Source organism: Talpa occidentalis, unplaced genomic scaffold (genome assembly GCF_014898055.3).
Source record: "Talpa occidentalis isolate TD23 unplaced genomic scaffold, MPIMG_talOcc4v2.1 talOcc4.6, whole genome shotgun sequence".
NCBI lineage: Eukaryota > Metazoa > Chordata > Mammalia > Eulipotyphla > Talpidae > Talpa > Talpa occidentalis.
In genome coordinates this window covers 1,717,621-1,744,843 of record NW_023604972.1, presented here as the reverse complement: position 1 = coordinate 1,744,843, position 27,223 = coordinate 1,717,621, and the positions used below count along the sequence as shown (strand labels likewise).

The following is a 27,223-nucleotide window of genomic DNA, read 5'->3' as shown; positions in this document are numbered from 1 at the left end:
CCCCACCCAGCTTCCTCCGCCCACTGCTCATCCCCACCACACCAGCTGTGAGAGGCTCCAGGCTTTGTCACCGGCACCTCAGGAGAGCTCAGCCCTCCAGCCCAGAGTGCTCAGGGCCAGACGCTAGAGCTGCTTCCTGCAGGCTGCTGCAGGCTGGGGCTTGGGGACGTGCGGGGCCGGGACGTGCCGGGGCTCAGGGACGGGCCTGCAGCTCGGGGCTGGGCAGCGAGCACAGGGCACGGGCCCTCCTGACCGAGGGGCAAACCTTGAACCCGTCTGCTGGGGATAAAGCAAGGCCTGCTTTCTGTCTCCTCAGCTGCCAGGGGGCGCAGGGGGCATTTTGGCCAGGCAGGGCGGGGAGGGAGCAGGCTCTCCTGAACAGGAAAGGGTGGTGGGGCAGGGGCAGGAGGGCGCGGCCTGGCTTGGGGTGGAACGTCTGGCCTCCAAAGTGGGTGAAGCCCCGCTCGGCTCCTCACCTCACTGCTGCGGCCTGCCGGGCCGGGCCGCGCCTCAGCTCACAGCACGCGTGTGGCTCTCACCAGCGGGTTGTTTATCCCAGTTTCCTCTTTCATTTCCAAACAATATCAAGTGATAGAAACACGCGAGCACACGCATAAAAAACCCGCGTTTTACTGACAACCTCAATCTGTTCCGTTACCAGCGCAGCGAGTGGGGCTTGGGGGCGCGCCTGGTTCTGGAGTTGGGGGCACCGGGCCTGGAGCAGCCGCTCCTGCAGGCCGGGATGGAAACCGCCGGGCCCGGGAGCTGGGCGTCCGTGCTGTGTGTCCAGGCTGGCGGGCGCCGGCAGCTGCCCAACCGGCGAGTGAGCGGACGCGTCAGTGAGGTCACGGGCAGCGTTTCCGGCCCGGCCCTGCCGGCGGAGCCCGGGTTGCCCTGGAGGTGCCGGCCTGCCTCCTGCCCTGCCCCATGCGGGCCAGACGCTTCGCATCCGTCATCTTACCCACACTCCCAGGGAGCCCACACTGCAGCCTGAGCCGCCTGCAGAGATGAGGAAGGCGGGCGAGGCTGGAGCCGGCCTGCCCGAGCCCCTCCTCCCTGCCTTGCCCCGGGTCTGTCTCCTCCTGGTGGCCCTGGTGTGCCTGCTTCTCTCCTGCCACCGGGATCGTGCCGCTGACCGCCTGCCCCTGGACTCGGGAGCGTACAGCCCAATCTGCCTTCGAGCCTGGGCCTTTGCTCTTTTATTTGAAAACTATAATTAACAAATACAAACTCTGGCCACGTGGCCTGGCTCCCACATGAGAGGGCTTGGGGTGCATACTGAAGGGGGTGCCCGCGACACGCTCATCGGCACTGAGCCTGAGCACGCAGCTTGCGGTGCTCACGGAGGGGTCCCCAGGCTGGCGCCCGAGCAGCCCGATGCGGCTTAGGTCAGTCGGGGCCTGGGGGTCCTTGAGGGGCCGGGAGCTGCTGAGCGAGCCGCGTGGAAGGAGCTGCGCCGTGCACGGCCAGTGGTGAGCGCCAGCTTCCAGCGGTGCTGATGGAGTGGCAAGGTCGCCTCTTCAGGTGACCGAGCCTTTCGGAGACCGAGCTCTGGGAAGATCACGTGGGATGACAGGAGCGCTGTTGGAGGAAAAGGGGTAGAGACCTCAGAATCCCTCTGGGTCTGAAGCCTGCCCGAGTCACCAGCTCCCGGCCTGACTCCGGCGGGCAGAGGCTCCTCCCTGAGACCCGGCCTGCGTGGCCTCCTCCTGACCTGCCTGGGCGCAGGGAGCGGCCTCCGGTGTCCCGGCTCTGCAGCGTCAGGGCTGGGTCGCATGATCGCTGGCCCCTGTGGCGCCCCGTCCCCCGTCCCCTGACCTGGAGTAGGTCATGTTGCAGGAGCCCCCTGGCCTGACCGCCTGGCGTGGGCAGGCAGCCGGGAGCCAGCGGAAGTTATTCCTGAGAGGAACTTCGGAGGATCCGAGGCTGGCTTGTGACCGAATACACGTGGGTCTTTGTGACCGTCCCACGGGGTTGCCTTAAGCTCAAGGTAACGCCAGGTCTTAACCACACTGTCGGGGCCTCTGGGGCCTCCGCTGCCTGTTTCTTCTGCGTCTGTCAGGAACTGCAAGTGGAAACGAAAGGGTCCCGCCTGGTGCGTCTCCCTGTCCCCGCGTCTCTCGAGGTCTCTGCGAGGCGAAGGCTGAGGTGTGATGAGCCCTTGCTGGCTGCTGGGCCTTCGTGGCACGTCACAGCTGGCATCCTGCAGCGCGTCGCCAAACACCTACTGTGCGCCAGGCGATGCGCTGGCGCCGCGTCCCGGTGGCCGAGGCGTGGGCACTGAAGTAGGGCCTGGGGCGCGGTGGCTGGACAGCACGGGGCGCCTGTGCAGTCCCGTCACGTGATGGCCGCGCCGGGCTGCGTGGGCGAGCTGGGGCCCTGGGCTGGCTCGGGCGCGCCCCTGCCCTGGCTCTCTGTTCTCCTTGGCGGCAGTGGGTGTCCATCCCCGCCGGATGCAGGGTCGGGGTCAGACTCCAGCGAGTCCAGCCTCCGCCCCACGACGGCCTCTCACGGCTGCAGGCGCGGCCTGGCTCCGCGTGTGGACGCGTCTTTTACTTCCCGACCAGGCCTGAGCTGAGGGCAGCGCCGTTTGCTTAACTGGCTTCGTGCGAGCCGGGCAGGGCGGGCCTGAGAATCCCCAGGCTGCGGCTTCGCCTGAAAGGACCCGTGAGCTTCTGGAGGCCGCGGAGAGCAGCGGCTGGCAGGAGGCTCACCCTCCCAGACCTCCGTGCTGGCGCCAGCCCCCCACTTCCCTGCGCGGCCTGTCACTGGCGGAGGAGGCAGGTGGCCAAGATGGAATCAGGTCAGCGGGGCGGGGGGAGCGTGAGGAGCCTTTCGCCCAGCAGGGACAGTGGGGCGCCCAGGGGCGCGCCTCAGAGTCAGGATGGCTCCCAAGTGAGTCAGCTGCGGGGGACGGGGCAGCGGAGGTCCCTGGGAGGAGGACCTGCCCTGGTCTCCATCCGTGTCTTGAGCTGGGGCGGGGCGCCAGCAGAGATGCAGACCAGGCCCCCTCCCCTGCGCTGGCGTCCTTCTCGGCCTCGTTTTAATTACTCCTCAGCAGTATTTTATTATTTTGACTGATGCCCCATGGGGTGGCTCATTATGTTTTTAATATCTCTGCCATTGACCAGACCGCCTTCTGCTGGATCCGCTCGGGGCTCGCCTGTGGAGCGCGAGGCCTTTTTCCCTGCACCGTCGTGCTGTTACGTGGCTGCTGCAGCGGCGCCGCTTCCTCTGGACAGACAGGGAAACCGAGGCTGTGCGGTGAAGTGACATGGCCCAGAGGTCATGCAGGCCAGTGGCCGGGATGGGACTCCGGCGTGGCCTGACATTAACCCTTTCTGCTGGGAGGCCCCGTCCCCCCTGTGAGGTGTTCCCCTCTGGGGGGGCTGTCCCCCTCATTTCCAGCCCCAGGCCTAGGAGTCCTGTGGGGCCATCCTTTCTCTTCCCCAGGACAACACTGAGGCCAGCTGACCGTGCTCACCCTTTGGTGACTCCTTCCATCCCTCCCTGCACCGTCCAGCATCCTGCCCCAGACGACCCCGGGGTTGGGGGCAGCAGGGCCAAAGGGCCCTCAGGACGTGGTCCAGGCCGGGCAGAGGAGGCAGGACCATCTCCTCCCTTGTTTCAGCATTGCCAAGGCTCCCTGACCCCTGGGGGCCACTCACGGAGGCCACCGACTGGGACCACGCTGTCCTCTCCTGACTGCGGCTGGCACCGGCTCAGCAGCGGCCTCGGGGGTCAGTTGACTCCTCCCTGCCTGGGAGACAAGCTGGCTCCTGTTGCCTTTCATGTGGTGGGCATGGGCCCTCTGTCCTCCCAGGCCTGACAGGTGCCGCGTGGCCTCGAGGGACCTGTGACACAGCTGGTGGTGTAGCCCTGGGGGGTCTGCCACTTGGCAACGGGGTGGAAGGTGTCACCTCGGCCCCACAGACTTTGGGGCGTCTGATGTTTAGAGGGAGGCCTTAGGCAGCCTCTCTCCAGGCCCCCAGAAGGGTCAGGAGGGGGACAGACACCCCTCAAACGTGATGGGTCATGGATGGTGAGTTATCAAACAACAAGGAAAGAGACAGAGGCCACCCTTGCGGGTCTACAGTATGTCAGGCCGCCCGCGGTGCTGCTGCCTCGGCTGTACAGTGAGCATTTGAGGCTCAGAGAAGTGAAGCGGTTTGCCTGAGGCCGCCCCGCTAACGAGTGGTGAGCTGAGCGGCCAGTGGGCGTTGCAGAGCTGGGCTGGACGCCGTGTGTCTGCTGAGTCCTCCCCTGCTGGGTTGCAGGCGGCGAGCAGATGCTGGGGCCCCAGGGACGGGGATCCCTAAGGAACCCCTAATCTTGGACTAGGTGCGTCTTGGGTGGGACTTTCTTTCTTTCTGAGGCAGCATACGGGCAGGGCGCGGTGACTCGAGGAGGGCAGACACCGAGGCAGAGCAGAGGCCGGTGGCCACGCACCGGTGCAGGCAGGCCCTGTGGGTCTGTGGACGTACGTCTGACAGCCGCGATTCTCTGATTCCACGGCCCAGCCTGCCCAGCCTGCCCGCTGCCAGGCCTGCCGTGTTCTTGGCGAACCCATACTGTTCTCTGCTGAGCGTCTCTCTTAAGAGCTCGGCACCTGTTTTGAATGGAGGCCGTGGTTCTGCTGGGGCGCGATGAGCAGCTTGCTAGACTGTTCTTTCCGGAGCCAGCGGCTGCCTCTTCTGTTTTGCAAACAGGGACGTTTGCCTGGCCCCCAACAGCCCCCGGTCTCGCCAGGGCCACGTCACGTCCTATGTGGGTCAGAGTCAGCCAGACCCAGCGGGGGCCAGGCCGCCTCCAGCTGTCTGCTCTCGGACCGGGGGCGAGGCGGTGTCCGCCTGTGGCAGGCAAGGGTGGGGCCGCTGGGCGCGGAGGTGCGCACGCAGCAAGCAGGGCGGGCAGGCGCCTGGGAGAGGCCTCCTCCGTGCTCTTCCCGCCGCCTGCCCCTTCCCAGCGTGGCTCACTGGGGCTCCCCCCGCCTCTTACAGCCCCGTCGGGGCTGTCCCTGAGGTCACTGCTTCCTGCGTGCTGCCTCCCGTCCTGCTGGAGGACCTCGGCGCCTGCAGGTGGGAGTCGGGTCGCTGGGGTCTTGCAGGCCCCTTCACCCCCTCCGGTGGCTTCATGTATCGCTTTATTTTCGAGGATGTTAAATGTCCTGCGGTTTTGAGGCGCGAGCGCCGACCCGGTTTGATTTCCCGCTCTGGGGTCCTAGGCCTGGCTCGGTGCTCACCTCGCCCCCTCGCACCTCCGAGCTCACCCCACGGCTTGCTGCAGCCGCTTCTTTCTCCTTTGTGTTCCTAGCAAAGTCTTCGAGGTCCTGCTGCTGCCCCGCAGGTTCCCCACAAGTAGCTTCATTATTTTAGTGAACGAAATACGTAATTTGGAGGTAACTCATTATGCCTAATTGTGCCATGTAGGTGCCAAGCGGATTTTAAAGATGATGATGGCTTAGGAGTTTCTCCTGGAAATACTGGCAGTGCAGTAGGACTTCGGAAGTGAGCCTGTGTCTCTGGTGACTGCCCCCGCCCCGTGTCACCCCTTACCAAGAAGCAGCGAGGCAAGGCGGCGGGCTTGGGCCTGGCGGTGCGCGCGTCTGGGTGCAAACGCCTGCAGCTGGAGCCCAAATGAGCAGCGCCTCCTCGGGAGCACGGCCTAGTGGCCAGGCGCCGGCAAGGACCTCGCTGCTCCCACTCGGCCGCTGACACAACTGGATGATATAATAGCAGCGTTGGGCGCTGCCTCTGTCATTATAATCCCAGGGAGCCAGTGATTATGAATAACGTTATTGTACAAAGGAAAAAATAGAACCTGCTCGCCTGACTCCAAAACAATAGGAGATGCAGCCACGTGGAGCCAGGGGTGCTGGGGGTGCTGGGGCCCCGCTGCTGGCAGCTGTAAGGCTTTTATTAAGCTGACCTTCACGCGATGGCTCGGGAAGAACGGAGAAGCAGCCGAGCCACCGACTGAGTGACGATGACCCAGGCTGGATTCTGGGCCCAGGCTCCACGGACTCCAGGGACTTGCAGACGCCCAGAGGTGCCTCTAAGGTCTCCCCAAAGGGCTCAGAGCATGGCCTGGGCGGGCTTTCCCCCACCCTAGGGAGGCACATTCACGTCTTTCGTGCTGTGGCTCAGGTGGAGCGTGGTGGGAAGCTCACTGGCCCTGGAGCCCGGAAGCCTAGGCCTGCCCCGACCCCACCCTGTGACCTTGGGCCCGAGAGACGGTGTGGAAGGACAGGGGAGCAGCCTGTGCAAAGGCTGGGGGCTCGGAGAGAGCAGGTGGACGGGCGATTTGAGGTGAAACCATCTCATCCCAGATGAGGGTCCCTGCCTGCTGCCTGGCATCCATCTCAGGCAGGTGGGGGTGGGGTCCTGACTTTTAACTATGAGGTCCAGGCTTGCTACGACGTGGGTGTCGCTCCGTGCCCCTCCACACCACACCTCTCGTCACCCTCACGCCCCGCCACAGGGACTTAGCAAGGGCCAGCCCGAGGGAAGGATTCTTACGGTGGCGTTTCTCCCCCTTTGAGGGTGGGGCGCTCTGGGCAGTGGGCCAACACTGGCCTGGCACCTCCTGGAAGAAGCCAGGTCCTGCCTGGCACCAAGGGCACAGATGGGGCGCCCAGCCCACCCGCAGTGCTTGGTCACCGTGGCTGGGCTGCATGTTGTCATGCAAGGGGGAGGCAGGGAGGAGGCAGACGAGCAGATCAGTGGTCCAAGCTCAAAGGAGAGTCATGTGACATGACCCCACCAGTGACATTTCCACCTCAGGCTGCATTAACAGAAGTATAGGGTCTATGGCAAAGGAGGTGATAGCCCCTGTAGTTGCAATGATCTGACCACGTCTTGAATACTGTTCAGTTTAGGTCACACTTTAAGGGGGACAGTGACAATCTTCAATGTGTCTTGAACACAGTGGCCAGAGCGGACAACTGGCAAAGTCACATTCAAGCACAGCAGTGAAGGAAGTTCAGAAGGTGGGCTTGAGTACCCGCATTGCCCCTGGTGACCTGTGCGACCTGGGGCAGGTTCCCTGGCCTCTCTGAACCCTAAGTCCCTCATCTGTAAAGGGGGAATCAGCTTCTCTCTGCTGCAGAGTTGCCGGGAGGACGAGGACGAGGCAACGGCAGCCGCGGCCGGTGGGCCTTTCCTGGGTTCCCCGACACCCTGGTGGTTGCTCAGGCCCCGGAGTGCTGCCTGGAGTCAGGCTGGCACTGCCACTCGCCAGGAAATTGCTCATTATGGGGCGTGAAAGCACACATTGAATTTACGCAGTTTATTTTTAAATAAATTTGGGGGAATAGGAAAACAAAAAGAGACAATTTAAAAAGAACATTCTCCAAGTATAATGAAAGCTTTGGCAGGGGCCCAAAACCTGACCCCAGAGCCCGGCTCTGGAGCACAAGGGGTGACAGACGCCCCCTCGGCTGCCTTCCCATGCCCGCCCCCGCCCCGCTGGGTGTCACCCTGGATTTCCAGCTTTGCTTCTGAATGACTGAGCTTCCTATGGCCTAAAATCCCGGGCTCTGGGCCCTGGGAAGACTTAGGGCATCGGAGAGCAGCTTAACTACTGCATGAGCCTTTCTCTGGAGGGGCTTGGGGGCCCCCGCTGGCCTGGACGGCCGCCCCACCTACACGTCGGAGCAAGGGAGGGGCAGGCCCGGCTCTGGGAGAGGTCCGGCAACCCGCCGGCCTGTCAGCCTGAGGACCCTGCTTCTGAGGATGAGCACGCTGCGCCCCGGGGGTCTGAGAGGCGCAGCCGGGGCCCGGGTGCGACATCTGGGGATGGCGTCTGCGGGTGCGTGCCGAGGCCAGCGCCGCCCACGGGCCCTGGGAGGGCTTCTGCCGGAGTCTGGGTCGCCGCCGCCTCCCTCCCTAGACAGGAAACAGGACAGAGCAGTGCGCGCTGCTGGCCGCGCTGGGCACGTGTGGCCTGCTGGGCTGTGCACCGGACCTGCGTGGGGACGTCGGTGCCGTGAGCGGCTCTGGAGCTTGGTCTGGGCTCCGGGGCATCGGCTGGGCTGCACCCCGGCTTTGCTGCCTCCCACTTCAGCCCAAACCTCTGCTGCCGTTCCCGGGGCCCCCGGCTGCCTGCCCCCACCCAGCGCCTGGTTCTCTCAGGAGTTTCTCCCCTGAGCAGTTTCCTCCGCAGAGCTCACCCTCAGCCCCCGGCGCCACCTTCCCACCAGCCTTCACGCTCCCCGGGGCATGGGCCCCGAGACAGGAGGCCGGGCAGTCTGTGCCGGGACTCAGGTCTGCTCCCTGCACCCCCAGGACGGGCCGGAAGAGACTGTGCCCCGAGGAACACAGGCCTCGCTCAGGGCCAGTTGCTTCCAGTACCTCCGCTGGGCTGGGCTCCTTGACCGCAGCTGAGCTCCGTCCACAGCACCAGGGGCAAGAGACTCAGGACGCCCGCAGTTTCTCCTTCTTTGGTGCCTGGGCCTGGGCAGCAGGAGAGGCCGTGGGGTGCCACCTCCTTGGAGCGTGCAGGGGGTCCGTGTCCACACAGGTGGCTGCGTGCGAAGGGGTGGGAGGAGACCTGTGTTGGCAGGACAGGCCGTCCCGTCCCCCCCGGCCTGTTAGCATCGCAGTTTTCCACGAGTAGCTGCGGCAAAGCTCAGACTAGAATTAACATGCATAAAACCACTTACATTAGGCCCTTGGAGCCTGCCCGAGCTGTTGGAAGGGGGCACGCACCCGCCACAGCCTTTCCAGCGGGAGCAAAGGCCCCCCCCGCCACCACTGTGGTCACCACACCGCCCTTGCCCTGGGGTGACGCCAGGCCGGCTCCCACCCTTTCTGCTGCCCCCACCCCATGCGGCCCTCCTGTGGCCCCTGCGCCCTGCCCCCCAATGGTCTCTGCCAAGGCCCGGCAGCTCCCCTTTATCTGTTTGGACGTGGGGAGCCCCTCCCTCCCACTTGGACCTGTGTCTCCTCTGCTCACCCTCTGGGGCTCTGTTTTCTCCGGCCCGCCTGGTGCAGGCCCGTGTGTCCCGGGGCAGTGGCTGCTGCTGTTGCAACCTCGCCCCTGCGTCTCCCTCTGGAAATCTACTCTGGACCTTGGTAGGATCTGGGGGGCCTCCGCAGGACCTGGTAGCACAGGATACAGGCTGCATCTCTTCCTGTTCCGAGGGCAGTTCCAGCCCGCATCTCTCCCTGTTCCCTGTTCCTGCGTCCCCTGACACCAAGCAGGAGGTGAATTTGTGTGCAGTCTGGGCACGGGGCAACCGTCCTGAGGTCTGGGTGTCCTCTGTGGTGCCCTGAGGCATCTCTGCATCGGTGGGCCCCACGTCTGCAGGACTGCAGGTCCTGGGTTTGCAGAAGCTGCTGTTCCTGCCCTGGTGGCCATGGAGGCCCAATCCTGAGGCCTTCAGGGTCCCACTGTTGTGCCCAGCGCGGTGGGCGGATCACTCACCGCTTCCTGGAGCACGTCTGAAGTGGCTCCCCTCTGTCCTCCTCCGGAGCCCCAGGACATTTCCCTGGTTTCCATGGCGATGTCAGTTTCCTGTCCCGACTGCTCTTCAGAGGGATTATAAATTCATTATTTCATACTTAGGCCTTGCACTCTGCCTTGCTCTGCTCTGGATTTCAGTGTCTTGGTAGGACGCTATTCATTTATTATCTGATGAAAAAAATAATGAATTGAGTCAGAGTCTGAGCTATTTCCTCCCCCCGGGGCAGGGACGGGGTGTTCACAGAGGAGCGAGGCTGTGAGCTGCCGGGTGGCGACTTGGAATTCTCCGCGGTGCACGGGGCTGGGAACTGCAGGTTTTAATTACTTGTGGATGAGCTGCGCGGCCGGGGAATCCCTGCGCACGGAGCTGGAGCCCCGCGGCGGCAGGTGGCGTCGGGGCCCTCAGTGGCCGCGTGCCCTTGGGGGAACAAAGCAGTGGCTCACCTCAGTTTCCTCGTCTTCCGCAGAATCTCTGCGGCCGGCTGCCACAAAGGATTGAAAGTGTGGCCGACCCCCCCAGAGGCAGCCGCAAAGGGGCTTGCCCACCGCGGCAGCGCCGGTGGGAACCAGCCACGTTGCTTTCCTCGTGAGAAGCCATCCTGGCCCCGGCAGGGGGAGTGTTGGGGGAGGGGGCTAACTTGGCCCCATGGCACTGATCTTCTGGGTGCTCCTGCAGGAGCTGGTCTCTGCATCCAGCTAGCTTAGCCTCCTGCCCTGCCTTCCCACTAGATGCCAACGCGGGCAGTCAAAAAAATCCCAGCCATTGCCAAGTAGACCCCGTTTGAGACCACTGCCCAGGCCTCCTGGGGCCTACGCCATGGGGATGTCTGGGTGGGTCCGCCCCCAGGGCTGGTCGGCGCCTCCTGCCGCTGTGAGACTGTCCACTCTGCATTTCAGGGATAGCCGCGGAGCCTGTCATTTCCTGGGCGTTGTACACGGTCTTCCGGTGGACCTGCGTTTCACTTCTCTCGGACAGACACCTAGGATGGGGATGGCGGGGTGGGCGAATGTCTGCTCCACAGGCACATCGTTTCCAAAGTAGTCGCCAGGTTGCCCTTCATCCCTGGCGGCACTTGGTATTGTCAACATTAAAGTTTTAGCCATTCTAACAAGTGTCATGAGAGCGCTCTGTGATTTAATTTCTCTAATAACCAAAGCCGCTAAGCACCTTTTCATGTGCTCAATTGCCATCCGTATCTTTTCTTTGGAAAAGGTATATTCAAATATTTTACCATTTTTGTTGTACTGTTTTCCTTTGTATTGTATAATACTCTGTATTAGTGAATTATTAGAGCCCTTTACATATTCTGGGTCCAAATCCTTTGTTGGGTGTATATTTTGCAGACATTACTTCCCAGTCTGTGGCTTTTTTTAAAGATTTATTTTATTTATACAAGAGCTGGGGTACAGGCCAGATGGGCGGGAGAGTGAGAGGATTCACCAGAGACAGAGCGGGAAACAGAACAGGCAGACTGACCAAAGTACACTGCAGAGGGGAGCAGCGGGGAGACAGGAGAGGTCTGCGCGCCATGTGGGTTGCTTCACAGCCGGCGGGGATTGAACCAGCACTGCAGAGGCTGCAGACAGCTTCACAGCGCTGCACTCAACCACCTGCGCCACCAGGGAGGCCCAGTGTGGCTTTTTTCCTATTTCTTAACAGTGTCATCTGAGCATCAATTTTTAACATTGAGAAAGCCCAACTCATCCTTAGCTCTATCACACTGTCTTTTTATGCTCCATGATTTTAGGTCTTATCTAAGAATCTTTGACCAACTCAAAGTCACATTTTCTTCTACAAGTTTTATAGTTTTAGACTCTACATTTATATCTAGGTTCCATTTCAAGTTGACATTTATCTATGGTGTGAGGTAAGGATTGAGGCTCTTTGTTTTTGCAGGTAGATGTTTGGCTTATGATTTAGCACCAATTGTGGAAAGCACCATAATGATTCATTTTAAAGGGATGGGAAGAGAGAAGGAAGAATTTCTTGGAAGAGGCAGCGAAGGGTCTCATGAAGCCCCGTGGAGTGGAAATCATCTTAGCCCACTGAGAGTAGCAAGCCAGCAAGCTTGCTTACAAATACTTCCCTGCACACAAACGCCAGCCACTGTTGGGGCCTGGGCACCCTCTTTTGCAGGTGGACGGTCTGGTAGGAAAATGCATTCCCTCAGAAGCACAAAAAGGCAAAGCCTGAGGCGTCCAATCCCGGGGCTGTTGTGGCGATGAAATTAGGCACATGGGTGTGGCTTAGAAAGTTCCAGGTTGTGCTCGTGATGCAAACACAAGCGGGGCGAGGCGCGCGTTCACCAAGAGGAGCTGTGGCGGCAGCTCTCCACCACTGCGGGGGCAGCTGGGCCACTGGGGCCCATCTGGACACAGCTCGGTGGCCGCCCCCACCCCTGCAGCTGCACAAACAGGACCTCTCGCCCTCGATGCCCTCCTGCTCAGGGCGGACATGTGAAGCGTACAGGGGAGACCTGGCCAGTGTGCCACGGAGAGAGGGGAGCCCCAGGGCCCCGGGGGCCCCTCGGAACATGCGGGCAGCAGTGGGGTGTGGCCCAGTCAGTGGCTGCAGTGAGGAGGGCCCGTGCTGTAGGCCTCGCGGGTACTGGTTGTGGCTCCTGCATAGGGGCCCGTCTGCCCAGCTAGGGTGCCGTCCGGTGGTGGCCTTCAGCATTCCGTCTGGCTTTGGCGGCATGGGGAGAGACAGCTGGACCTGCTGTGTGAGCTCCTGACGTTTTTCTGGTCATGCTGCGTCTGAGCGTTTCCTTGGATCCCCCCCCACCGCCCCGTCTGTGCTTGCTGGTGGTGCTGATCTGGCCGGCGTGGGGAGCTCCCCGCCGGGGCTGCTTGGGCCAGCGGCGCCGGGAAGGACACTGACACAGCTGTGGCTGCTGCAGCAGGGTGTCGGCCCGGCCGCCCGGGGACAGGACGCAGCGAGGCCAGGCCCTCTGCCGAGGGTCTGCTCCGGGGGCCGGAGGCACAGGAGGCCACAGGCCGTGGACGCAGCTGCTCCCGGCAGGCGCTCGCCCCGCTTCCCGTGAGAGCGGGCGCCCTGCGGCATGGCACGGCCGCCCCGTCATTAACTTCCCATCGCCGCTCGGCTTAGACAGGCCTCCTCGCGCAAGTGTTTTGTCTTTGTCAAGCTGATGGAGGCGGCTCTGTCTTTCCCCCTGTGACGGCGGCGGGGGCGCCGTCCCTGGAAGGGGAGATGCCAAGCCTGTGATTTAGCTGGCGGGCTCCGGAAGTTTGCCCTCGAGCTGCATCTGCCCGGCCTGCTCTGCGCGGGCCCCCCGGAGGGAGGCCGGCTCCACGCACTTGAGGTCACGTTCCGGCCTCATGTTTGGCCCCCGCAGAGTCGCTGCCATCCTGCCCCTCTAGGGAGTCCGGGGCTTCCCCCGCAAGACCTTGTGGAGTCGACTTCGGGTGAATCTTCTCGCCGAACAAGCCACACACGTCCCCACTTTTGCGGGAAGGAGCCCCCCATGCCCGCTTTTAGCCGGGATTCCTGAGCATCCCCTAGACGCGCAGAGGAGCTGGGCTCAGGCTGATTCGTCCCGAGAGACGGACGTCCAGGCCTGCGGGAGGACGGCCCCTCACTGCGTGCTCTGAAACCAGTTTCTCCTGAAAGTGACCTTGAGCGAGGGCCGGTGCGGGGTGCACCATCCTTGCCTCCTGGCTGGTGCTCTCTGTGGGTCCACTGAGATCCGAGCTGCCCCTGGAGGAGTGCAGTCGCCCCACTGCTGAGAACGCCCGTGTGTGGGCTTGCCCGTGCGCCCCCAGGCCTCTGCCATGCCCTGCAGGCCCCGCGACCCCCGCCCCCGCAGTGGAGAGCAGACTGGTCCCCAGTCTGGGCCTCCTGGGACCGTCCTGTAGAGGAAGGGCACCTCCCTCTTCTCGCCCCTTTGTTGCCACGATCACTCATTAGTTCTGGGCTGCCCAGGAGAGTGCCTCGCTGCCCCCGCCGTCTGCGATGCCCACCTGGTCTCCAGCGGTCATTGGGAGGGAGGTGTCGGGTCTCGGTGGGGCTCTCCTGCCCGAGACGCTGTGCGGGAGGGTGGCTGATGCTGGGCTGGGCAGAGGCCGCCCTCAGAGGCCGAGCGTGGGCGGGATGGGCTGGGCTCCCCCGTGCGTCCCATTTGCTGCCAGCCCAATGGGAGCTGGGGCGGCCTGACCCCTGGGCAGGGAGGGAGGTCGGGTGCCCCCGGCTGTCCAGGGCACCACGGGATGGCACGGCAGAGCCCTGGGCAGAGCTGGGACCGACGGGCAGGTGCTCAGGGCGTTGTGACAGATGGAGCTGACGGGGCGGGCGTGGGGTGGGGCCTCCCCGTCAGTGTGGTGTGCAAGCTAGTGCCTGTGACCAGCGTGCTGAGCCCGCAGGGACGAGGGCAGGCTTGCGTCCACGGAGAGGGGTGACCGGGCCAGGCGGGCGCCCTCCACAGCCGCCTGGCCGGAGCGGGCAGGGTTTTCTCGACTCTGAGCAGAGCGGGCTCAGTGCCCGTGTCTCCTGCTCTGCGAAAGGCGGCAGCGGTGGTGTCTGGGGGACACGGCGGCGACAGCTGCAGAAAAGTGCTTTTTAGAAAGCGTCTAATGTTATTTTTAAATTGCTTTTCCTAAAATACTCGGCCTCAGACAGTGGGCGCGTGACTGCGACGTCTCTCCCGCACCCGGGCCCTCGCCCCACAGCCGCTGCGTCCTGCTGGCCGGGACGGTTCTCGTGTCCAGCGTCTCTCAAAGGGGCCCTTGCAGAGAAGAATGGGCGTCGGCCAGTGCCCAGGGAGCCACCCCCGAGGGCACGTCAGGGTCTTCAGAGACGTATCCCCTCAGCCTGGGGCGTGGGGCCGGCCGGGCCTCCCGCGGGCAGGGCTGGGGACACGTGCGGCCGTGTCCGCGGGTCTGGCCGGGGAGCGGCCGCCGGCCCTGGCTGTGTGCGGGAGCAGGGGCCACGGGCAGTGGCCGTCACACTCGCTGCGTGTCCTGCGGTGTGGAGGGGCAGTGAGCGCCCAGTACTGGACTCCTGGGGCGTCGTGGGGAGGCGGCGGTGGGCGCCCGCAGGCAGGGCCAGGTGTGCAGAGTGGGGGCGTCTGCCGCAGGGAGGATGGGGTACACCATGGTCAGCCTCTGAGCTGTGCCAGCTCAGCCCTGCTCACGGGCTGTGCAGGGAGGTGACCCGGGTAAGCAAAAGATGTGGCTGACCCCGTGCGCCCGCCGCGCCGCCTGTGCCCTGTCAGGGCGGGCCTGAGAGCAACCCAGCCCGTCTCCTCCTCCCTCCTGTCTCCGCTTCCCCTCACCCCTCTCTCACCCCCTCGCCCTGCTCCTCTCCCCTGGCAAAGGCAGACTCCCCGCGAGTGGGGCGCCCGGCAGAGGACAGGTGGGGGGGTCTGGTTGCAGGAGGAAAGTCTGCTCCAGCTGTCCTCCACTTTCTTATTCAAATACTATTCCAGTCTCCTCTTTGAAAGAACTTTCCAGAACAGTGGACACTAGGGATCCATGTCCCCCGGTGTCTGGTGGGAGGAGCAGGGTCAGGGCGACAGCTCCCTGCGCGAACTCTGGCCTGCAGCCCTGAGCAGGCTGAGGACCTACTGTGTGCGGGCTGGGAGACAGGAGGCACACGCCCTCCTCGCTGGTGACAGGTAAAGGGGCCCTCTTGGCCCTGGCCCCGCTGTGGCCATACCTGTGCCTCCTCCGGCTCTGCAGGGGGGCAGGAAACAAGGAACACAGGCAGGTGGGTGAGGGCGGGGCAGGAGGAAGGAGGGGATCTTGACAGTCAGACATAGACACTGGGGCCTTGCGTGGGGGGTTGCGGAGGCACTGGGGGGCATGGGGGAAGCCAGCCCTAAGCAGGGCAAGCTGATGGTGTATGCACTGAGGGGGATGGGGCCTCTGTGCAGCAGGTCTGGCTGCCAGTGCCGGGCCAGGGCAGCCAGGTTGCCCTGAGGGCTTCCCCAGGGAGGCTCCCCCCACCCCCAGTGCTTTGCATGCACACTGGTTACAGTTGACAGGGGCTGCCAGTGCCATCTCCAGGTGTCCCCAGGGAGGCTGGAGACCAGCCCCCACAGCAGGGGCAGGAAGGCCACCCTGTGGGGAGACAGGAAGAACTCCTGGCCCCTGGACAGCTTGGCCCCAGACTGGCCTGCACCTCGGAGACGGGCAGCAGGTGGTGCTGGTGCGCGGGAGGCTGCAGGTTTAGAGGTTCTTGGCAGGAGCCTGCAGGGCCGCAGGGGGCGGGGTGTGTGTGTGTGTGTGGAAGCTGGTCCTGAGGGGGGCCATGATCCCCCTGAGAAGGGCCTGGGGGGAGTGGGCTGGGGAGGGGCCGCTGCCTAGGGTCCGGCGGGAAGGGGCTGTACTGGGGCGTCATGGGGCTTCTCTCCTGCAGACACAGGACATTTGGGAACCCACGAAAGTGTTAAAACTTCCTTGAAAATCAGCAGGAAACACTGTAGGTCAGGCGGCTGCTCGGATACGTGACTGAAATGCTCTTTCCCGACACCCACGCAGCCGTGAGGTGTGATTTAAATACACGTGCGGTGGCAGCCGGCCTCAAAGGCCGAAGGCCGCAGGCCCACAGAAGTCAGCTCGCACTCAGTGCTTGAGAGGAAAGGGTTCCTGAAAAGGGGGTGCAATTTCATCGCTGCCCCCCATTTCTCCAGCAGGTAACTAGTCTTCTCAGTGCTGGCGCAGGCCCTGAGGGGCATCTACCTACGTGGTGTCTGACCACCAGGCCCCGCTTTCCAGAAATCCTGAGAGACGGGCCATGGGGAACAGCCATCCTGTCTGGACTCCTTGAGGCTGAGGGCCGGGGTGCAGGGGCCCTGCACCCCCACATTGGTTCCCCAGTTGCCCCCGTCCCCTTGCGCACAGCACCCTCTGGGCTGGTGTGGGGCCTTGTTTCCAAGGGTGTCTGGCTGTCGGGGGCGGGAGGGCCCTGGAGTCTGGGGACCCTATTTTAAAAACAGGATCTGCAGCTTCCACCCCTGTAGGAGGCCCCCGGCTCTTCCCACGCTGAGGGGTGTTGTGGCCACGTCATAGCCCCCCAGCGCCTCTCCCGGACGCAGATGGGTCAGAAGATGCCCCGGAGAAGCCCAGGAGCTGAGCCTGGGAGAGCAGCCCCCTGGGGTGTCACCGCTAACTGCGTCTGGCTGTCAGAGAGGGGTGACGGGTGGCGTGAAAGCCCAATCGGGCCACGAGGACGGAGTTATCGGAGTTTTCCAAGGACGGCCGGGCTGGGAGTCCCACAGGAGCCCCTTCAGGAAATACATTATCCCTTAAACAGATTTGGTGTAAAAATTCCATTTTCCACACCTCGGTCATGTTCCTACATTTATTTTCTACCGACTGATTTTGATTTATAGGGGTCCTTGCCGAGCGCGGTGGTTCTCGGCTGTTTCAACACTGGGTTCCTCCAGTGCCCCGGGGCTCCTGGGGAGGGCGGGTGGGGCTCTCAGCTACCCCGACTTCCAAATAGCAGTGAGGGTGCGGGGGGGGTGGGGGGACCAAGCCTCTCTGGGCGGAGCTTGGGCAGGGAGCTAGTGGAGCTCTGGGGAGCTGGCCGGCCGTGGGGGAACTCCTCCAGCCTGGGTTGGGCTCTGTGTGCTGGGGGCGCCGTGGGGTCAGGGCCCAGGAGATCCCCCGGCTGTGTGGCTTCCAGTGTGCTGGTGTCCTCCTCTGGATGGGCAGGGTCTGCTGTCCAGGGCGCCAGGACGAGCGGCGCAGCTGGTGGTTAGGCAGCAGGCCTGGCCCGGGCTCCAGGGGCCGGGGCAGGGCCCTGTGGGGGCTGCCAGGCTCCTCCCCGGGCAGCCTCAGCCCCCAGCACTGCTCCATCCGCGGTGCCCCCACCGTGCCGTGGCTCCTTCTTCTCTTTCTAAGGTCACTGGCCATTAGATTGGGGGGCACTTATGCGATCCTAGTGATCTTGTCTCCAGACCCTCTGTGCCCTCCTCACAGGCCCGTTTACCAATAAGGCAGCCCGCGGCCCAGGGGGCATCCAGGCTCTGTGGTGGCCAGGAGGGGGCCCAGCCTTGACGGGGTGTGGGCAGAGGGTTCTTAATCTCCCAGGCAGTGGGGCCTGCGGTGAGTCCCTGGGAGGGGCAGGGAGACCCCAATGTTGCAGAACTGCCCACTGCAGGCCGAGCGGCGGGGCAGGGCTGGGAGGGCGCTGTGCGCAGGGCTGCGGCCTGCTGGAGGGTGGCCTTCCGTGCCCCACCCGTCCCCCACCCGCCTTCACCCCCACACCCAGCCGGGCCCTGGTGCAGCCTGGCTCCGGAAGGGCCCCCGAACCCAGAAAGAAGCCGGGCGTGTGGTGCCCAGGGTGGAGCAGGACTGTGTTGTTGCACCTTTTATTTGAAAAGAATAACAAGAAGCTGCAGAAACAGTCCCCAGAGCGCCGTGTCCTTCGCCAGCTGCCTGCACCCACGTGACAGAAACCCCGGCCTCCGGGGAGAGCAGGACTCCATGCAGACCCTTCGGTGGGCGGCTGGCCCGGGTCCAGACCCCTGCTGACACCCTCACCCAGGGGGAGGGGCCCCGAGTCCTCCCCCAGACCCTTATCAGAATCCCTCGTCTCCCAGGCTGCTGAAGCCCTGGCCCTGACGCCCTCATGGCCCAGTGGGGTGTCCGTCTACTGGCCACTGCCCCCGCCCCTGGACCCCGGACCCCGCCCCCGGACCCCCCTGCAGACCCCTGCCCCCGGAGCCCGGCCAGCGCCTGCTGTCTAACCACCAGGGCTGCGGGCCCAGCGGCCTCCCCCTTCCCGAGGAGCTTGGGGGGCAGGAGGGGCTGACAGCCCGCCGCGAGATGGAGCCGGGTCAAGGCGACGTGCTGGGTGCCCCCCAGTTCTCAGGGCGAATCTCGGCTCCGTGGGGAGGAGGGTGTCCCAGACTCAGGGAGGGTGGCTGTTCCCTGCAGTCGGCTGCTGGGGCCCCCCTGTCCCCTGGCTGTGGAGCAGGGAAGGCACTGCCACTTGGCAGGGGGCCCTGTACTTCACACTTGGTGCCACACAGCATCGTCCCTGCCACTCAGGACCTGTGAGCACCGTCCTCTGGTGCTGCAGATGGGGGGGCTGCCTCACAGCAGGCTGTGCGCTCTCCCCTGCCACCGGCCTCTCCTGGAGCTGGCATCAGGGAGGACGGGGGAGGGGCAGAGCCACCTCAGAGCTCGTGGCTGCTGTGGGAAAGCTGGTGGCATCAACTGCTCACACCTGGAAGGGTGACAGCCCCGAAGGCTTCCTGGAGGAGGTGGCACCCATGCTATCCCAGTAAGGCACACTTGCTGGGTGGGTGGAGAGGTGCAGGAGTCCATGCCAGGGGAGGAAGGGGGAGGGGTACAGAGGAGGACAGACGTGCCTGTGGCTGCCAGAGTGAGGCTGGGACGTTTATTGATTTATTCATTCAACAAACTTCAGAGAATATTTCACTTCACGCGTGGCATCTCGCCAAGGCTGTTCAGCGCAGCTCTTCCCACTAGGCCGCCAACAAACCCCACCCACAGCGTGTGAACAGTGCCTTACAGAGCTCCCACTTGCGACCCCAACCCCAAAGCTAACACTTAGGGGATCCTCTTTGGACCCAAATTAATGCCAGGTTAGGTTTAACCCCAGTGCCAACCCCAATCCTAACTGTAATTCTGCCTATGCCTAGCCCTGCCCTAAACCAGCCTTCCCTAACTTTGCCCTAACTCAATCCTGACCCCTGGCCGACCTGGCTCTGGCCCTGAGGGGGTGGCCGGCTCACTGCCCACCTCCTCCTCTGCTCCGGGGTTGCAGGCGGCGCAGAGGCAGGCGCTGCTGCGGGTGTCAGTCACCCGGGACGGGCGGGCCCTTCCTGGCTGTCCCACTCTGGCTCCTGGAAACCCCTCCGGGAGCAGCAAGCCCGTAAAATATAAATCAATAGGTTAAAAACACGCCGCTCCTGGCGTGCCCAGCCCTGTTGCGCTGCCACCGGCTCGAGGTTCCGCCCAGCTCGGGCACCGAGGCCCCGGGAGAGACCCCGCTTTGTTCCTGAGCAGGGCGGCCCCCGCGCGCCGTTGCCGAGGGCTTGATGTTTATTTCCCTCGTCGCGGCCTCTGCGATGACGGCCTGTCCCCCGTTAGCCCGGGGGGAGCGGGAGCAGCCAGGCCGAGTGCTGGAGCGTCCCGCTGCCTCCACGGACCCCGTCGGACGGCCAGCGTGGTGACCCCAAGTTAACCAGGCCAACTGCCCTGCGGGGAGCCGGGGGAGGGTGCGCCTTGGTTGCTTCCCGGGGTTCCCATGGCAACCGCGTGGCAGGGACCGTGAACAGGGACAGCAGGAGTGGAATGAAACTGGACGCGGGGGAAGCGCAGGGGCTGGGGGCGCCCTCATCAGCCCGGCAGGCGGATCCTCCCTCCCTTTCTCTCCCTGTTCCCGCGCTTGCTCGGAGGAACTCTGGGTTGTGCGTTGGTTCTCAGTGCTGTCGGCCGTTGCGCTCTCTGCTCAGGCGTGAGAGGAAACGGCTTTGTGCCGCGGGCCCTGTGTGGGGGTGAACCGTTGGATTTTAACACCACACAGGCGAGTGTGCCGCGGTGACCGTGGGCCCCCTCGGCCGTCTGGTGCGCGTCCCCCCACTGCCGTGGGCATGTCTGCAGCCTTCCGTGGGGGCCTGCCCTAGTCTGGGGGCCCCGCAGCTGTCCTGGGGCTCCTGGCTGTTCTAGGTGCTGGGGACAAAGCCCTGCATGTCCCCAGGGACCATCACCTGCCGTTGGGGCTGAGCTCGGTGACCCCCCACCGGCAGCTGTCACCCCTTCTGGACCAGGGTGCTCCCAGAGTCTCCCGAGAGCAATCCTGGGTCTGAAGGCTCCAGGCAAGAGTGCCGGCCCCTCCCGGGACCCCCACAGAGAAAGGCCAGCCCCCGGGAGACCCCAAGCCCTGTGGGGGCGTGCCGTGGGCTCCCCTTGAAGACCCTCGACACCGGCTGACCTCTGCCTTTTCTTTCTGTCTCCGCCACAGGTGATCCTGATCCTGACTAAGTACTACCATGCAGATATGGGGAAGGTTCTGGAAAGTTCTCTGTGGCGGTAAGTCAGCCCTGCGGGCGGGGCTTCTCGCCGGCCCAGGCTGAGAATCACTCACCGTGGGGTCCTCTCTCTGGGTGTGACGCTGGTGTGGAGCCGGCCCAGGGTGGGCGGTGGGTCCCCGCAGAGGCCCTGCTTGTCTCCCGTCTTCTTCCCGCCCGGAGGTGGGCGGGGGTTGGGCTGGCATCACGAGTCAGGCCAGTGCGCCATCTCCCCGGCTGTGCTCAGACTCCCAGATGCATCCGCCCGCCGCGGCTCAGCCCCAGCGCTGGTCAACGAGTAGCCGAGGCCACGGGTCTCCAGGTGGGGGCCAGCCCTGTCACAGGCTGCCCTCTTGGTGTTTGAGCGAGGTGGGGGAGCAGCAGTTGGGGGGGCAGCTGTGAGAGGCGCCTGGGCTCTGCAGGCCCAGGGCGGGGAGGGGCCCGGGGGCCGCACTCCCTGGGGTTGGGGTGGTGGTTTCCGACATGACATGTGTTTCTCGGGTGATAATTATTCACTTGCTATTTGAAGCCCATAAACCCCCAACCTGCTGGCCAGACCGGGCTCGAGCCGCCTCCGTGGTACCTTTGCTGGGGGCCGGGCTGTCCCGGGTTCTCCTGGGGCTGGCAGCTGTGGAAACGTCCCTTGAGCTGGGGCGTCCTTCGCCGTCATGTGAGGACAGGTGTGTCCATGGCCAGCGCTGGGCTGGCCGTAGGTCAGGAGCCCCAGGCTGGGAGTGGGTGAGTCCCGCTTACCCCGCCACACCCCTCCCTAGCCCACCCCTCTCAGCCACCCCTCGCCGGCCTCTGGCAGCACTGCCCACGTCCACGGGGAGGACAGTTTGCTGCCAGCCCTCTCCCCCGTGAGTCCCCGTCCTGCCTGCTGGTGGACTTTGGAGCAACTCGCCCACCAAGCAGAGGTAGGCGGTCACTTTCCTAAATGCCCCGCGTTGGACGGTCACTGTGTCCAGACGAGGCTGGAATCTTGCGGCTCCTCTGCCAGGGCCTAGGCTGGCTGAGGGCGCGCTCTGGGAGGCCTGGATGCGCAGTCCTGCTCGGGGAACGGAGCAGGGCCGTGCCCTTGGCTGCGCGGCGGCTGGAGCAGCTGGAGCTGCTGGAGCCTCCTCTCCCGAGGCCGGACCAGGCCCCCCTTTCCAGGCCCCTGCCTGCCTGCGGCCCGCACCAGCCTGCGCCCGCAGACGTGGGCTGAGCTCCCAGCAACAGCACGGGCAGACTCAGAGCTCTCCTCCCGAGAGCCTCAGTCTCCCCATCTGTGCGGGGGTGCGACCCCTGAGTGGGGGGCCTGGATGACGTAATGCGTGACATCCTCCGGGGCAGCGTGCTGCCTGCATTCAGCAGCTCTCCTGCGCAGACCGCAGATTTTAATTTTCCGAGTTCCGTTTTCACGCCCGTCTCTGTCGCCAGACGTTTCCTCCACTTCATTATAGAGACACGTGGCCGCGCCGGTCATCTCAGAGCCCCGCAGCCCGGCCTCTCAGCCCGCGGTCCGTTCACACGCTGTTTGGAGAAGTGGGGCTGAGGGGGTGGCCCGTGGGTGCTGGGGTGATGATCTGGTGCTGGGCTGCGTTAGCGAGAACCTTGTCACGCTCTCCCTGGCTCTGTGGCGTCTCCCTGCAGCATTCACACGGCCTCCCGCATCCACTCCCGCGGACAGGGGGCCCTCACGAGCCCTCCTCACGTCCCCTTCTTCTCTGAGCTCAGACGCCCCCTCGCGGGGTCTCCCACAGAGCCCGCTCTCCTCCCTGGGGCCCCAGGTCCCCACCTGCCCTGCAGGACTCCTGGGCCCGGCGTTTGTGAGCCACCAGGCCCCGCGCATGTCTCAAGACACGTGTCTCACGTCAACCCTTTCCAGGGGCTTCTAGATAGAGCGGCTGCTAACTCCGCTCCCGAAAATTCTCCCTGAAAAATACCTTAAAACAAAAAAATGGTAACACGCAGCCATCTCTGAAGTGTGGGCAACTGGAAGAGAACGCGCACCACAGCCACCGTGTCCCCGGCCTGCGCGGCTGCAGCTGTTCAAATCTGAGGTGAATATTCTGACGCGTCTCTTCAAGATGCAAATATGTACACGTTTGATCATTTTTGAATCCCAATTTAATAGTGTGTGTTAAACGTTTTCCTATGCGCCTACGTATTTTCAAAACCGCTATTTTCAAAGCCTGGAATAGACGCTCAGCTGAAGGCGGTATTATTTATTTAGCCAGAGCCCCATTTTTAGACATCTGCGTCATTCTCAGTTTTCACTGATGTCGGGATGTGCAGCGGCAGCGGCCTGCACGGCTTCTCCCGCCTTCTGGTTGTTCCCTCAGGAGAACCCTCCGCCGGGACCTTCCCTCCCGGGCGCTAGCCTCAGGGTGTCGGGAGCGCAGCGCATTTGTGTGGGTGGAGTTTGTTTCTGAAGCTGCTGTTGATGTGACCAGGGAAAGGAAAATAGTCATTTAGACAAGAAAGAAGCCACATTGGGGTGCTCTGCCCCCCTGTGGAGCATGTCCCCCTCAGCTGCGGGCTGCACCTGCTCTGCGGCTGACCCCATGAGTGGATGGAGGCCACTCACCTTGGCCAGCCAGCCCTGGCCATCGCCACGTGCTCCCCAAGGTCCCAGAAGTGTCAGGCACCCTCTGGGCATCGGAGATTCAGAATGAACAGAATGGGGTGTCCCCCCTCCAGGACCTCACCAGCCGGGGCGGAGAGTCCACGATGGCGCCACGATGGGCGCCTGGTGCTGAGGCTGAGCCTCACAGGGGAAGTGGCGGGGGCAGAGGGCGGCGGGCAGAGGCTGGGAGGTGGGTGGCTGTTACATCAAGTGACCACAGCTTAGTGACCTAAAGCAGCACAAATGCTTCATTACGGGGTTCTGGAGGTCAAAATCCGGCGAGCACCTCACTGGCTAAAGTCAAGGTGTCAGCGGGCTGCACCCCTTTCTTGAGGCCGCGGGGATGGCTGCCTGCGTCCCTGGGCTCGTGCCTCCTGTGTTCTGGTCTCTTCCTCTGAGCGTGGGTGGGAAAGCGCCCCCTTTTAAAGCCCCACGTGCTTACATTTGGCTCGTTCAGAGAAGCCAGGAGACTCTGCCAGCTCGGGGCGCAGTCCCCTCTGCCCGTGCGGGGGCCCGCGCCCGACTCTGGGGCTGTGCATGTGCTCGGGAGCCCCTCCCTCCTGACACCTGGCACGGAGGCAGCTGGAGATGCGGCCCCTGGGGTTGTCTCTGTTGAAGGCCTTCTGGGGCCCCAGTTGAGCCCGCGATAGCGACATGTTAATGAGCACCTTGCTGGATCTTGGGGGTGGCTGGGAATGGGGCAACCTTGTCAGAGAGGAGCACTGTTGAGGGGCCCACAGGAGAGAGTAAGCGGGCATTTCAGAACGAGCGTCTGACCTGGGCTGTGAAGGGTGCATGGGGGTTCTCCAGCGGCAGGCAGGGGAGGCGATCCAGAGAGCACAGTATCAGGGCGAACACAGAGGCGTGGGCCTCTCCGGAGTGAGGGGTCCTGAGAAGTGTGGCTAACGGTGGCCTGGGGAGCTGCTGCTGTGAGCCGAGGGGGGCTCAGAGGCCTGTGTGCCAGCCCAGGGGCTCTGCCTGGGTCTGCGGGTTGGGGCTGCAGAGGCGGGTGTGGGAGACACGGGTCTTGGCCACCGGAAACGTGCGTCCTGGAGAGCGGGGAGGGGTCTGATGGGTGCCGGGGCGCAGCGGAGTCTGCCTCGCCCCCAGGGCCCGGGGGGGTGCAGGGTCCCCCTGCTTGTGGTCGGGAGGGGCCGGGCTGGGCCAGGTCGGGCCGGGTCTCAGGAGGCATTACCCCCGCCCACCCCCACCCCACCCTGGGGCCGCGGAAGAAGAGCCACTAGGGCCACGCTCTGCCCTCAAGGTTTACGGCGTTTTAATAAGACTCCCCGAGTGAACATATGAAAAACCGTCTTTTTTTTCTATTAACAGTAAACCCTGCGCGGGTGTGCTTTCAAGGAGGGAGCCATAAACCTGGCTGCAGGGAGATAGCACCCGGGGCCATGTCGGCCCAATGGCATCTGGGGTCCCCAGCCCTGGAGCGCAGGGATCTCTGTCCTTCAGCACATTTCAGGTGCACCCCGGTGCGCCCCTAGACCTGGGAGCCAGAGTCGAGTGAGAGAGCCACGCCTCTGCCCCGTGGAAGGTAGACAGGTGCGGCCTGGGCTTGGGAGCTGGGTGCGCGGCGCTGCAGGACAGCCACGGGCGTGCGGTGGTCACGTGGGTGTCACGCAGGCATCGGCTTTGCTGCGAGACAAACGGCCCCAAATCAACAACTTACCGGGCTCAGCGGGTCTCTGTTCTCGACTGGGCTCTTGGGGGGACTGTGGTCCCCTAGGCTGCCCTCTCTGGGGGTGCTGGCTGTGGCTGGGGAGGGGGCCACGGACAGGTCTCCTGGCGGCTGCCCTGCTGGGGCACGGCGCTGGGTGGAGGCCGCAGGGCCATGGAAGTGATGTCACGCCTGGCTGGGACTCGCACGACGCCCCCCTGCATGTGTCCGCCAGAGCAGGCCCCCCACCAGCCTCTGCCCTGGGCTAGGTCTGTGACTGCCCCTCTCCGCTCAGGGCATGGGGCAGCAGGTGGCGGGTTTTGGCAACGGGGCGGGCGTGGAGAAGAGGTTTGGGGAGGGGCGACGCTGTTTCCAGGCCAAGGAGCCATGTCCCAGGCCGGGGCGGCGGCGCGGGCTGCAGAGAACAGAGAGCAGAGCTGGGGGCGGGACTCCAGCGTGGAGGCCTTTCTCCGGAACTCCCCGCAGCCCTGGGTGGGCGGAACAGGGCCCCAAGAGGGCTGTGCGAGCCTTGCTGGGGAGCAAGGGCCGGGCCCGGCCTGGAGGGTGGGTGGGGGCCGAGGTCGCGGCCGTGACTGCCTCCGTCCCCACGCGTGTGAGCTCGTGTGGGCTGGCGAGAGCGCACGCACACCAGTGTGAACCAGGGTGAGGGGTGAGAGCTGGGGCGAGCGGGCGTGAGGCTGCATGGACTCGGCGCCCTGGTGGGCTCGGCTGGGGGCTGGCGGCCGGGGCCGGGGCGCGTGGGCCGGCTGTGTCAGGGTCTCCGAAGGAGACGCCCCGCAGGAGGCCGGCCTAGGCGGGAGCAGAGACGGGCCGGTGGTGCCCATGCCCCGTCCGGTCCCGGCGCGCGGCCCTCACCGCGGCGGCCTGGGGTCCCTCTGTCCTGTCGCCGCAGCGGCAGGTGTGCCCCGGGACTCCGGTGGCATTGAAATCAGGGACCCGCCCGAGGTGCCCACGGGTTTCATCATCGCGTCCCTCCCACGGGAGCCTTGGCCCGAGAAACCTGTCTGGGAGGGGTGAGCCTCACACGGTGACCCATCACGCCCATCGCCCTAAATAAGCAGCCCCGACGTGTCAGCCCTCCTGCACACCAGCCGCGGGTCCCGCCCCCAGCCGGGCGCGCCCAGGGGGCAGTCGGGCTGAGCCGCCAATGTCAGCATGCACGGGCCGTGCCAGCCCGTGCCAGCCCGTTCCTCTCGGGGAGGGGGCTCCTATCTAGGCGGCGCCCGAGACCTCTTCCCACCAAATCACTGCGCCCTGAGCCGGGTGGGCCCAGCACGGCGGTGCTGCCGCAGGCCAGGCTGGGGCGGGGCGTCAGCTCTCGGAAGGACCCGCCCGCTCTCGCTGCTTTCTCGAGGGCTGCTGGGGGGCTCTGCGGTCCTGGGGCAAGCCCCTGCCTGTGCACGTGACCTTGCGCATGGGGACGCCGGCCATAGACAGAAGTGGTGGCCTCAGGGGTATGCCAGGCTGCTGAGAGGGCCACCTGGGGGCAAGGCTGGGGGGCTCGGCGGAGGGACAGGGGTAAACTGAGCCGGGGTCAGCACATGTACCAGCAGGACCTCGCTGAGACACGACCTTGTCCTGTGCAGTCTGGGGGCCGAGGGGCTGGTTCAGCGGACCCTGCCCTCGCCCTCCCCTGGGGAGCCGGCTGGCGGCTCTGGGCCTGCCCTGGGATTAGCCCGCCCTGCCCTTGGCTCCGCACGAAGCCGGCTGTGTGGCCCTGCCTGGGTGCACACGGCCGCTGCCCATGGCATGCCAGCCCTTGCAGCACCCCCGGCGAGCGCTCCCTGTGCCCCCTCCCCGCCCGCCCGAGACCTTGGTGGGGTGCCCTGTGTGGAGTCCCTCGCCTCTGCGCCCCTGCGCCCCTGCACACTCTCACCTCTCATGCCTCAGCTCGGCAATCAGCTGATCCACCGCCCCCCGGCGCCCTAATCTCAGGGGAATTTGATGAGGGGACCGATAAGGAGCCGCAGCAGAGCGTGGGAGCAAGGCTGGGCGGGGACAGGCCTGCAGCCCCGGGTCACGACCAGCAGCCACGTCCCCGGCTCCTGGGGCACCCCGCGCTTGGCTGCGAGGTCCCCAGGCTTCCTTCCCAGCTAGCGTGGGGGTGAATATCGTGTTCGAGGTAGGCGAGGACGTCAGGGCAGAGGGAAGGAGCCCCTGTCCTGCTCTAGCCGGCCCCGCGGGTTCCTGGGCGTCAGCACCTGGCAGCGGAAGGCGCGCCTCTGTGCTGTCACATCTGGGCCAAACTTCTGCCAAGAAAAGGGGAAACAAACACAAACCAGCCCCCCTCCCCCTCCTGGCCCCCGTGAGGACAGGCGGGCACTGGGGTCACCATTGGTGGGTTTTCCAGAGACTGGACCGAAGCCCAGATGCCTCCTCCCTGGCAGAGGGCTGGTGCCGCGCCCGAGTGGCCCTGGGAAGCCAGGCGGGCGCCCCTTGGCAGCCCCAGTC

The 27,223-nt window shown here is 64.6% G+C and overlaps 1 protein-coding gene across 1 annotated transcript in view; it reads left to right on the top strand.

The window, feature by feature from the left end:
* The window catches only part of SORCS2 (sortilin related VPS10 domain containing receptor 2), a gene marked incomplete at its 5' end in the record, with an annotated part of 183,960 nt that overhangs the window by 66,127 nt on the left and 90,610 nt on the right, over nt 1-27,223 (top strand). The window contains one exon of the mRNA XM_037530423.1: nt 20,426-20,493. Within this exon, the coding sequence (XP_037386320.1) occupies nt 20,426-20,493 (68 nt within the window). The remainder of the gene's footprint in view (nt 1-20,425; nt 20,494-27,223) is intronic.